Raw genomic sequence first — 13,553 nt, forward strand, 5'->3', positions numbered from 1 at the left:
TCTGCCTCACAATACAAAGGTCCTCCAGTCCGGGGTTAAATCCCAGGCTCGGGATCTTTCTGTGTGGAGTTTGCATGTTCTCCCCGTGACTGCGTGGGTTCCCTCCGGGTACTCCGGCTTCCTCCCACCTCCAAAGACATGCACCTGGGGATAGGTTGATTGGCAACACTAAATGGTCCCTAGTGTGTGAATGTGAGTGTGAATGTTGTCTGTCTATCTGTGTTGGCCCTGTGATGAGGTGGCGACTTGTCCAGGGTGTACGACGCCTTCCGCCCGATACTAGCTGAGATAGGCGCCAGCGCCCCCCGCCACCCCAAAAGGGAATAAGCGGTAGAAAATGTATATATATATATATATATATATATATATATATATATATATATATATATATATATATATATATATATATATATATATATATATATATATATAAAGGATTTTTGAATTGTTACTATTTTTAGAATTATTTTTTTAAAATCTCACGTACCCCTTGGCATACCTTCAAGTACCCCCAGGGGTACGCGTACCCCCATTTGAGAACCACTGATTTAGACAATGGAAAAATACGAGGGAAAAATCCACATATGCTCCAGCACACTCCTAAAATATAGAATATAGAAAAATGCATGCATGGAATATTAATACCGTATTTCCTTGAATTGCCGCAGGGCATATAGTATGCGCCTGCCTTGAATTACTGCCGGGTCAAACTCTCTTTGCAAAATAATTAGCACATGTTTAGTATTACCGCCTGGTCAAACTCATGACGTCACGAGCGACTCTTCCCCTGTCATCATTTTCAAAATGGAGGAGGCTGATTTTAATACCGGTAATTTGACATTTCATAAAGGGAAGAAGATTTAGAGCTATTCAGTAGGATTTAAGGTCCAAGCTTACATCACACTCAAAATTTTACTGCATGCCTTTGGTAAGTCCAGGAGTGAGAAGAAGTTTTAAAATAATTAGCGCATGCTTAGTATTACCGCCTGGTCAAACTTGTGATGTCACGAGCGACACTTCCCCTGTCATCATTTTCAAAATGGAAGAGGCTGATTTTAATACCGGTAATTTGAAATTTCATAAAGGGGAGAAGATTAAGAGCTATTCAGTAGGATTTAAGGTCAAGGCTTACATCACACTCAAATTTTTACTGCATGCCTTTGGTAAGTGCAGGAGTGAGAAGAAGTTTTAAAAATAATTAGCGCATGCTTACTTTTAACGCATGCCTTTGGTAAGCCAGGAGTGAGAAGAGGTTTTAAATTAATTTGCGCCCAGGCGGCAATTCAAGGAAATACGGTACCCGACTATAAGTGCAGGAGTGAGAAGAAGTTTTAAAATAATTAGCGCATGTTTAGTATTACCGCCTGGTCAAACTCGTGATGTCACGAGCGACTCTTCCTCTGTCATCATTTTCAAAATGGAGGAGGTTGATTTCAATACCGGTAATTTGAAATTTCATAAAGGGAAGAAGATTAAGAGCTATTCAGTAGGATTTAAGGTCCAGGCTTACATCACACTCAAATTTTTACTGCATGCCTTTGGTAAGTGCAGGAGTGAGAAGAAGTTTTAAAAATAGTTAGCGCATGCTTACTTTTACCGCATGCCTTTGGTAAGTGCAGGAGTGAGAAGAGGTTTTAAATTAATTTGCGCCCAGGCGGCAATTCAAGGAAATACGGTACCCGACTATAAGTGCAGGAGTGAGAAGAAGTTTTAAAATAATTAGCGCATGTTTAGTATTACCGCCGGGTCAAACTCGTGATGTCACGAGCGACACTTCCCCTGTCATCATTTTCAAAATGGAAGAGGCTGATTTTAATACCGGTAATTTGAAATTTCATAAAGGGGAGAATATTAAGAGCTATTCAGTAGGATTTAAGGTCCAGGCTTACATCACACTCAATTTTTTACTGCATGCCTTTGGTAAGTGCAGGAGTGAGAAGAAGTTTTAAAATAATTAGCGCATGCTTAGTATTACCGCCTGGTCAAACTCGTGATGTCACGAGCGACTCTTCCCCTGTCATCATTTTCAAAATGGAGGAGGCTGATTTCAATACCGGTAATTTTAAATTTCATAAAGGGAAGAAGATTAAGAGCTATTCAGTAGGATTTAAGGTCCAGGCTTACATCACACTCAAATTTTTACTGCATGCCTTTGGTAAGTGCAGGAGTGAGAAGAAGTTTTAAAAATAGTTAGCGCATGCTTACTTTTACCGCATGCCTTTGGTAAGTGCAGGAGTGAGAAGAAGTTTCAAAAATGATTAGCGCATGCTTACTTTTACCGCATGCCTTTGGTAAGCCAGGAGTGAGCAGAGGTTTTAAATTAATTTGCGCCCAGGCGGCAATTCAAGGAAATACGGTACCCGACTATACGTATTGACGCTGCCTACTGGTGTTACGTAATATTTCCAAGCGCTGTCGTCTTATTTGGTGTCTATGAGGGATTACCTCGCTCACTCTCTCTCTCTCTCTCTCTCTCCATTGATGGTGACGTCACACTGCAGCTTCTCCGCCGGAGATCTCGCGAGACATGCTGCCAACAATCCAGACGCGTTATTCTCGCGGTGACGAGTTTGCACCCCCCCTCCTCCCCCCCGCCCCTTCCTCCGTCGTTCCCCTCCTTCTCCTCCTTCCCACGCCCCAGTGCGCCGTGGGATAGTGCCACTATAAAGTATATCCTCTCTCGGAGAAAGATAAGAAGCCCGAGACAGGAGGGGGATGAAGATGGCGGACGCCAAGCAGAAGAGGAACGAGCAGCTGAAGCGGTGGCTGGGCTCCGAGACGGACCTGGAGCCGCCGATCCTGAAGAAGAAGAAGACGAAGGTGAAGTTCGACGACGGCGCCGTGTTCCTGGCCGCCTGCTCCAGCGGCGACACCGAGGAGGTGCTCCGAATGCTCGACCGCGGCGCCGACATCAACTACGCCAACGTCGACGGGCTGACCGCCCTCCACCAGGTGAGTCCTCCCGGTGTGCAAGGCCGCCTGTTGGAGCTCAAATGGCCCTTCAACACCTGTCAAGTGGAAGCCATTCTCCCCTTGTTTACCTACTTTAGCACTACTTCCTCCCTCTATCCGGATATTAATCAATCAACCCAAATGATCACTTTCTTGTGTGCACACAACCAGCGGCAAAGTTAACGGCTCGGTGCCTTTTTTGCGTGCAGGGGGGGCGACTTCATGGCCGTCAACACCAGGCTATACACGGCGTCGGCGGGCGCCGTCTAATTGCTGTAACGCTGCAGCTCCCCAGCGGTGTGTTGTCGGTTATTTGTCGGGGCGCCGTCTAATTGCTGTAACGCTGCAGCTCCCCAGCGGCGTGTTGTCGGTTATTCGTCGCCGTTAGTCGGCCGTGCGACTTTGGCAATGGCGGTGGGTTTGTGGCGCGTCATTAAAATGGGAAAGTTACGTGCTAGCTGGCGGCTAAAGTCGGTTTGTTGATAAATCCTCCATTGCAGTGCTAGTAGTTAGCCACGCTAGTTGGACATACACGTTATTAGCTTGTGTTGTGTGGCAACCACATGATTCTTTGTGTTTTTATTCAACCTTGCACGCCAATTTATTAATAAATCACTAATGTGCACCGTTAGCGAGTAAAAAAAAAATAATGCTAATGCTACGTTAGCATTGTGGATGGTGCTCCAGTTAGCCTCCATCGATGCACAAACGAGGCTTTAGTGGGAGTAGCTATAACGGTGCAGTCATTTTGTCTTTGCAGGGCTTCGTCATTGGAAGTCGTGTGTTGTGCGAACTGTGAAGTTTGTGTTCATTTTGACGGACATGTCAGCGTTCCCCCCGCCGCTAGCCGCCGTGCTCGCGGTGCAATGATGAAATGGCAGCTCTTTGGGCTGACGAATGTCACTATTTACTCATTGCATTCTTATGCTTAGTCGAAGCATAAGTAGGCCGGACTTGTAAAATCCCTGCACGATAACTTAAAAATAAAGACACCTTCAGATTGTTTTTTGTGTTTAAAAATAGAAGAATCACATTCTGAAAATGTACAAATCAAAATGTTGTTGTTGTTTTTTTACACTTACATGTTGCGGTTAATAGTATCCATCCATTTTCTACCGCTTCTTCCCTTTTGGGGTTGCGGGCAGCTACAATCGGGCGGAAGGCGGTGTACACTCTGGACAAGTCGCCATCTCATCGCAGGGCCAACACAGATAGACAGACAACACTCACATTCACACACTAGGGCAGTAGTTCTCAAACTTTTTTTTGTCATCCCCCACTTTGGACAAGGGGGAGTTTTCAAGCCCCACCTGCCCCCATCGCCACAACAGAACGCTAATGCCAAGCTTAACATTTTCAAATTTATTGAACATCAAGTAAAATTCAAGTCAGGGTTTCCCACACATTCATTTATTTGTGGCGGCTCGCCACGAAAGAATTACGGCCGCCACAAATAAAAAATGTTTTCGGCTTTTGACTCGCTTGACCACTCATAAAAGCAATGGGACTCTGTCTGTGAATGCAGCTTGTAGTTACATATTATATATATATGTAAATCTGATATAAATATGTACATAAAGTGTTGTAATTATATTCCAACTCCGCGTTCTTCTTGGTCATTGCCGCCGCAAGAATAGAATAATAAAAATGTTTTTTTAAGTGAAATTCCCTCCCGTTCCTCGCGCCCCACCTGTCATGTCTCTATTCCCCACAGGTTGGGCCCGCCCCACACTTTGAGAAACGCTGCACTAGGGCCAATTTAGTGTTGCCAATCAACCTCGGTTAATAGTATTTTCTGAATGATGTGATGATGTTCATCAGTGAACTCAATGCTGTTCATTTTCAATCTGTCAAGATAAAAAAATATCCAAATCAAATTACAGTATGCCATGTACAGTTTGATCATTTTCCTCGATTGATGTACTTAACATCATGTGGTTTATTTTGTATATATGTACCATCATTCAGAGAAACAAAGAATTGCTAGTGCAACATCCAATAGACACATGTAGAAGAGCTGTTTCTTTCATTCAAAAATTTTAGGTTAATTTGTATACTTAGCAAACTCATCCCGCGGGCCGGATAAAACCTTTTCGCGGGCCTGAACCGGCCCGCAGGCCTTACGTTTGACACCCCTGGTCTAAACATTAAATCGATACTTGGGGTCGCGATTCGATTATAAATCGATTTTTTTACGATTCAACGCGATTCTCGATTTAAAAACTTTATTTTTCCGATTCAAAACGTTTCTGTATTCATTCAATACACAGGATTTCAGCAGGATCTACCCCAGTCTGCTGACATGCTAGCAGAGTAGTAGATTTAAAAAAAAAAAGCTTTTATAATTGTAAAGGACAATGTTTTATCAACTGATTGAAATAATGTAAATTTGTTTTAACTATTAAACGAACCAAAAATATGACTTATTTTATCTTTGTGAAAACATTGGACACAGTGTCCATTTGTTGTAAGCATTTCACCAATTTGCAAAGCATTTCACTTTGCAAATTTCGACGCAATCTAACAGCAAAACAGTCTCCCAACACTGCGTAGATGGCACCAAGGCCTATTTATCCAAGCCCAAGGGTTGGGAAATGAAGTTGTTTGGTGAGTGAAATATAGGTTCAGGCCGGGTGGCCTATTTCAAGTTCCAGGTAACCCTACATTATTATATAATATAAATAGTAAACCTAGTTGTGGTAGTAGTTTAGTCGTGGATGTACACTGTATAGTGACGAATCCAATAAACATTTGATTTGATTTGACTTTGACATTAAATTTGCAAAATGCGGTTGCGCATTTTGCAAATTGCACCCATTGGTATTGTGCTTACCACAACTATTAAACGAGCCTAAAATATGACTTATTTTAACTTTGTGAAAACATTGGACACAGTGTCCTGTTAGCATTTTACCAATCTTGCGCACTTTGCAAATTTGGACGCGATCTAACAGCAAAACAGTCTCCCAGCACTGCGTAGATGGCATCAAGGCCTATTTATCTAAGCATGAGGGTTGAGAAAGGAAGGTGTTTGGCGAGGGAAGTGTGGATTCAGGCCGGGTGGCCTATTTCAAGTTCCAGGTAACCCTACATTATTATATTTTATAAATCGTAAACCAAGTTGTGGTAGTAGTTTAGTCGTGGATGTACACTGTATAGTGATGAATCCAATAAATATTTGATTTGATTTGACATTAAGTTTGCAAAATGTGGTTGCGCATTTTGCAAATTGCGCCCATTGGTATTGTGCTTACAACAACCATTAAATGAACCAAAAATATGACTTATTTTATCTTTTTGAAAACATTGGACACTGTCCTGTTGTAAGCATTTCACCCATCTTGGCGCACTTTGCACATTTGGGCACGATCTAACAGCAAAACAGTCTCCCAACACTGCGTAGATGGCATCGAGGCCATTTATCCAAGCATGAGGGTTGGGAAACGAAGGTGTTTGGCGAGGGAAGTGTGGATTCAGGCCGGGTGGCCTATTTCAAGTTCCAGGTAACCCTACATTATTATATTTTATAAATAGTAAACCAAGTTTAGTCAGTAGTTTAGTCGTGGATGTACACTGTATAGCGATGAATCCAATAAACATTTGATTTGATTTGACATTAAGTTTGCAAAATGTGGTTTGCGCCCATTGTTATTGTGCTTACAACAACTATTAAACGAACCAAAAATGTGACTTATTTTAGCTTTGTGAAAACATTGGACACAGTGTCCAGTTGTTGTAAGCATTTCACCAATCTCGCGCACTTTGCAAATTTGGACGCGATCTAACAGCAAAACAGTCTCCCAACACTGCGTAGATGGCATCAAGGCCATTTATCCAAGCGTGAGAGTTGGGAAACAAAGGTGTTTGGCGAGGGAAGTGTAGATTCAGACCGGGTGGCGTATTTCAAGTTCCAGGTAACCCTACATTATCATATTTTATAAATAGTAAACCAAGTTGTGGTAGTAGTTTAGTCAGTAGTTTAGTCGTTGATGTACACTGTATAGTGATGAATCCAATAAACATTTGATTTGATTTGACATTTAATTTGCATAATGCGGTTGCGCATTTTGCAAATTGCGGCCATTGGTGTTGTGATTACAACACTGTCAAGCTTATGAGATGCGATGCAAGTGTAAGCCCCGGTGACACTATTGTTCTTTTTTATTTTTTATTAATGTCTAATGATAATGTCAATGAGGGATTTTTAATCACTGCTATGCTGAAATTATAACTAATATTGATACTGTTGTTGATAATCATTTTTGTTTCACTACTTTTGGTTTGTTCTGTGTCGTGTTTGTGTCTCCTCCCAATTGCTCTGTTTATTGCAGTTCTGAGTGTTGCTGGGTCAGGTTTGGTTTTGGAATTGGATTGCATTGTTATGGTATTGCAGTGTAGTGGTTTGTCTGATTGATAAAAAAAAAATAGAATTTTTTAAAAATGAGAATAGATTCTGAATCGCACAACTAATTCGATTCGTATTCGAATCAATTTTTTCCCCACACCCCTACTAAACATGATAACATTTCTTGTTTTTACACTTTGAGTGATTTTCCAAGTATGCCAGTTGGGTGTTTGGGAGAGTCTGATAACAGCTTCACTGATGTGCAAAACATTTTTATTTAGTTACTTTATTTGACCATGAATTGATTAAAGTGGACCCCGACTTAATCAAGTTGAAAAACTTATTTGGGTGTTACCATTTAGTGGTCAAATGTACGGAATATTTACTGAACTGTGCAATCTACTAATAAAAGTAGGGCTGGGCGATATTGCCTTTTTTTAATATTGCGATATTTTTAGGCCATATCGCGATATACGGTATATATTACGATATTTTGCCTTGGCTTTGAATGAACACTTGATGCATATAATCACAGCAGTATGATGATTCTATGTGTCTACATTAAAACATTCTTCTTCATACTGCATTCATATATGCTACTTTTGAACTTTCATGCAGAGAGGGAAATCACAACTAAGTCAATTGACCAAAAGTGTATTTATTAAAGTTATTAAGCAATGCCACAAACATTCAAGTCATTTCCAAAACATAAATTGCAAGATTGTCAGAGACATTTTAAGAGTCAAATAAAAATGAGCTGCATAATAGGAAATCAAATAGTATTCGTCCTTCACTATGTGGTAGGTTACTAAGGTAATGAAATTCTCTAGCGAGTGACTTTACAAATGATGCTACATATTTGCAGTAATGCTACTTTTTATAGCAACGCTTTTTCTCCCCACACTTGACAAATTACGGTTGTCTGTCTGGACATATTCTCACTCGAAGCCGAACCACCGCCAGACGATGGAAACCCTGCTGTTTTTATTGGGATTTAAGTCTTCATTCATTTGTTACCAGATCCGCACCATCTTTCTCTCGTACGGCTACGCAGCTAACGTTAGCCACGCCGCTACCTCTCTGCTGGGCGAGGGTTTTTATGTGACGTGTGACGTGACAGTTTGACATATGTAAGAATATGCGCCTGCTTGTCTGTGAGAAGACACAGGAAAGCGCGAGGAGAGCCTGAAGTGTACGCTCGCAGGTAAAAGTCCTGCGTGAGAACGTATACTCGAATATTACGATATAGTCATTTTCTATATCGCACAGACAAACGCGCGATATATCGTATGTATTGATATATCGCCCAGTCCTAAATAAAAGTATCAATCAATCAATAGGGCTGGGTGATGTTAGCTTTTATTAATATCGCAATATTTCTATGCCATATTGCGATATACGATATATGTTACAATATTTTTCCTTAGCCTTGAATGAACACTTGATGCATATAATCACAGCAGTATGATGATTCTATGTGTCTACATTAAAGGCCTACTGAAATGAGATTTCCTCATTTCAACTGGGATAGCAGGTCCATTCTATGTGTCATACTTGATAATTTCGCGATGTTGCCATATTTATGCTGAAAGGATTTAGTAGAGAACATCGACGATACAGTTAACATCTTTTGGTCGCTAATGAAAAAGCCTTGCCTGTACTGGAAGTAGCAGACGATGTGCGCGTGACGTCACGGGTTGTGGAGCTCCTCACATCCTCACATTGTTTACAAACATGGCCACCAGCAGCAAGAGCGATTCGGACCGAGAAAGCGTCAATTTCCCCATGAATTTGAGCGAGGATGAAAGATTCGTGGATGAGGCACGTTAGAGTGAAGCACTATAAATAAAAAAATAAAAAAGGCGACAGCATTGGGAGTGATTCAGATGTTATTAGACACATTTACTGGGATAATTCTGGAAAATCCCTTATCTGCTTATTAAGTTACTAGTGTTTTAGTGAGATTATAAAGTCATACCTGAAAGTCGGAGGGGTGTGGTGACCGCCAGTGTCACTGATGGAAGCCACGGAGGAGCCAAGAAAGTCGCAGCTGCCTCTTTGACAGCTGCTGCAGGAAGACGCAAGCTCCGCTCATGTCTCCGGTAAGAGCCGACTTATTACTGCAATTTTCTTACCGAAACCTGCCGGTTGACATGTGGTAGAGAAACATGTTCGCTTGACCGCTCTGTTCCATATTAAAGCTTCATAACAAACAAAGAAACATTGGCTGTGTTTTGGTTGCTGAAAGCAGCTGCAATCCACCGCTTTCCACCAACAGCATTCTTCTTTATAGTCTCCATTATTAATTGAATTTCAAAAGATTCAGCAACACAGATGTCCAAAATACTGTGTAATTACGTGATTAAAGCAGACGACCTTTAGCCGTGAGTGGTGCTGGGATAAAATGTCCGCTCCAACCAATAACTTCACAAGCACGCGTCAACATAAGCGTCATCATTCCGCGACGTTTTCAACAGGACACATCGCGGGAAATTTAAAATTGCAATTTAGTCAACTAAACCGGTTGAATTGGCATGTGTTGCAATGTTAAAATTCTTCATTGATATATAAACTATCAGACTGCGTGAAAGGTAGTAGTGAGTTTCAGTAGGCCTTTAAAACATTCTTCTTCATACTGCATTAACATATGCTACTTTTAAACTTTCATGCAGAGAGGGAAATCACCACTAAGTCAATTGACCACAACTGTATTTATTAAATACTCTTCATTCTCTCACGGGTGACTTTTTAAATGAAAGAACAAATTAATAGTGTTGCTACCTTTTTTGTAGTAACACTTCCTGCTGCATACTTTGCATATAGCTGTTGTCTGCTGAGTATCTTCCCACTTGAAGCCAAACCACCGCCAGATGATGGATCCCCTGCTCTTTATTTTGGGCATTTATTGTTTTTCCTCCATTTGTGATCAGTTTCACACCTTCTCTCTCTTGTAATGTCACAAGATCGGTTCGCTCGACTTGCCTCAGCTAACGTTAGCCATGCTGCTACCTCTCTGGTCGGCGAGAGCGTATGACGCTAGAATCGCGAGAGTATGTGACGTATGTAAGAAGGCGGGCTTGTTTTCCGTATCTGTCAGAAGGAGAGACGAGGAGGAGTGAGAAACTCCAGTAATATAGTGCCAGCAGCTAAAAGAAGCTGTGTCAGAACATATAATCGCAAACCTGCGATATATCATTTATATCGATATATCGGCCAGCCCTACTTTATTTATTTAATTCCTGCTTGCATACATTATTACAATCTGCTTTACCTACAATATGCACTTGATGTCATTTGTAGTTATATGCATTTTTGTCATATTCTCATTGATCACTTTATTGACCTTGCAGGGTTTGGTTGAAGATGCTGCACATCAACAGGTCTTCACATCTGTTAGCACTTGCAGATTATCTGTTTTTTAACAGAACACTGTGTTTTTGCACTCAAAACAGCACTAGTAGCTAGGGCTGGGCGATATGGCCTTTTTTTAATATCTTGATATTTTTATGCCATGTCGTGATACACGATATATATATATATCGATATTTTGTCTTAACCTTGAATTAGAACTTGATACGTATAATCACACCAGTATGATGATTCTATGTTTCTACACTAAAACATTCTTCTTCGTACTGCATTAACAAATCCATCCATCATCCATTTTCTACCGCTTATTCCCTTTGGAGTCGCGTTGGGCGCGGGTGCCTATCTCAGCTACAATTGGGCGGAAGGCGGGTTACACCCTGGACAAGTCGCTACTTCACCACAGGGCCAATACAGATAGACAGACAACATTCACACTCACATTCACACACTAGGGCCAATTTAGTGTTGCCAATCTACCTATCCCCAGGTGCATGTCTTTGGAGGTATGCGGAAGCCAGAGTACGCCGAGGGAACCCATGCTGTCATGGAGAGAAAATGCAAACTCCACACAGAAAGATCCCGAGCCTTGCATTTAAATTTTCATTGAGAGAAGGAAATCACAACTAAGTCAATTGACCAAAACTGTATTTATTATCTGTATTTATTTATCACGGTGGATGACTGGTTAGTGCGTCTGCCTCACAATACGAAGGTCCTGCAGTCCTGGGTTCAAATCCAGGCTCGGGATCTTTCTGTGTGGAGTTTGCATGTTCTCCCCGTGAATGCGTGGGTTCCCTCCGGGTACTCCGGCTTCCTCCCACTTCCAAAGACATGCACCTGGGGATAGGTTGATTGGCAACACTAAATTGGCCCTAGTGTGTGAATGTGAGTGTGAATGTTGTCTGTCTGTCTGTGTTGGCCCTGCGATGAGAGGGCGACTTGTCCAGGGTACACCGCCTTCCGCCTGATTGTAGCTGAGATAGGCACCAGCGACCCCCAAAAAAAGGGAATAAGCGGTAGAAAATGGATGGATGGATGTATTTTTTAAACAGTTATTAAGCAGTGGCATACACACTCATGTCATTTCCAAAACAGAAAGTGCAAAATTGTCAGACATTTTAAAACGAGCTATTAGTGCACTTTTGTGCATGTCACTAAGATGACATATCAAAACAACACTAAATTAAAGTGCACTTTTTGTAACTGCAATAGTTTAAAACAAATAAAGTGCACTTTAGCGCATGATTTTGTGCGCGTGTGGCACCAAATGGAGATGTTGACATGCGGAGTAACACGCTTCCTTCTCTAGCAGGGGGACTTTTCAAATGATGCAACATATTAGCAGTGCTTCTACTTTTTGTAGCAGTGCTTCTACTTTTTGTAGCAATGCTTTAGCATCACACTTGACAAATTACAGTTGTCTGTTTGACATATTCCCACTTGAAGCCAAACCACCACCAGACGATAGAGCCCCTGCTGTTTTTCTTGGGAATTGTTTCTTCATTTGTTACCAGAGTTGCACCTTCTTTCTATCGTATTATCACTCGCACGGCTACGCGAGCATCACATCTAACGTTACCCACGGTGCTACCTCTCTGCTCCGCGAGGGCGTATATGTATGTGACGTATGACTTGACAGTATGTGGCGTGTGTAAGAAGGTGCGTTTGCTGTCTGTGAGAAGGAGAGACAAAAAAGAGTGAAGAAGAGCCTGTAGTGTAATGCCCGCAGCTAAAAGCAACTGCGTGAGAACGTATACTTGAATATCATGATATAGTCATTTTCTATATCGCACAGAGACAAACCCGCGATATATCGAGTATATCGATATATCACCCAGCCCTACTGGTACCTGTATTTTAACGAGCAGCTCACGATCATATTACCTTGATGCTGAATCAATGCATGACGTTCGTCTTTCAGGTGATTAAACCTTAGCGCAAAAATTGCGGTGTTACACGTGATGAATAAATTACACATAAATATGTAGGAATGTCAACTGAATTACTCAATACCTACATGACTCGTTCAGGAGCGTCATTATGTACTTATAGATTGCATACTCTTGCATGAACATTTTATTTAAATAGCAAATCTACATACCTGACTTGCCTCCTTCTTAAGGCAAAAGTCATTGGGTAGAAATGTTGCCTTTTTTTAGATGATGGGCGCCACAAATGTAACCATCCCTGGAAAAGGGAGTCTGCAGTGTGTTTAGTGGCGTATCTAATCTCTCAGCGGGGGTGTATTTAAGGTGCTACCACGGGAATTTGTGTTCTTTTGTATTGTGACTGCCGACAGGACTCGTATTGGATCTTTTGGAAGAATGTTTTTCAATGCATTTTGGTGACTCCCGGCTTTGTTGTGGAGCGCGTCATTTCAGCACATGAGGGCACACAGCCGCGATCCCAAAAGCCGTTGACCGGGGCAGGGTTATAAATACAGTTGCCGCAAGTTCTCCCCGACTGGGTTTCAAGGGATGATGCTAAGTTTGGCGATGACTCAGTCGGTGGCAACGCTTTGTAGTATAAGGCCTGAACAGAAGTCACCAGCCTTCTGTCATTTCCAATAAGAACTCTCTGTGGAATGACCCATCGATGATAATAGAACGTGTCTACTTTTACCAGCAGTTTCCATTCCGCCACGCAAAGGACACTGGTTCAGGTGCGCCGCAGAGAGGATGTGAAAGTGAAAGACCAACGCCGTTGAACTGTAGATATTCTGAACCCTCTTTGCTAAACTGGTCTCGGGAGCGCAGCATTCCGAGTGCTGTCGCCTCTGCCTCTGCATTCCTCACATGACAGTATTTGGAAACCATGGCAAAGAGCGAGCAAGCAGACATTCCTCAGCTGTCACCTAAGCCCCTCCCCCTCAAGTCTTCACCCCCCT

The 13,553-nt window shown here is 41.9% G+C and overlaps 1 protein-coding gene across 5 annotated transcripts in view; it reads left to right on the forward strand.

The window, feature by feature from the left end:
* Positions 1–2,595: 2,595 nt before the first annotated feature.
* The window catches only part of ppp1r12a (protein phosphatase 1, regulatory subunit 12A), an 84,363-nt gene continuing 73,405 nt past the window's right edge, over positions 2,596–13,553 (forward strand). For 4 of the 5 annotated variants that reach the window (XM_061912033.1, XM_061912031.1, XM_061912032.1 and 1 more), the window contains exon 1: positions 2,596–2,952. In XM_061912033.1, coding sequence (XP_061768017.1) covers positions 2,716–2,952 — 237 coding nt within the window. In that variant the 5' untranslated portion in view covers positions 2,596–2,715. The remainder of the gene's footprint in view (positions 2,953–13,553) is intronic. The other variant, XM_061912036.1, reaches the window with a different exon arrangement.

This window comes from Nerophis ophidion, linkage group LG10 (assembly GCF_033978795.1).
Source record: "Nerophis ophidion isolate RoL-2023_Sa linkage group LG10, RoL_Noph_v1.0, whole genome shotgun sequence".
Taxonomy (NCBI): domain Eukaryota; kingdom Metazoa; phylum Chordata; class Actinopteri; order Syngnathiformes; family Syngnathidae; genus Nerophis; species Nerophis ophidion.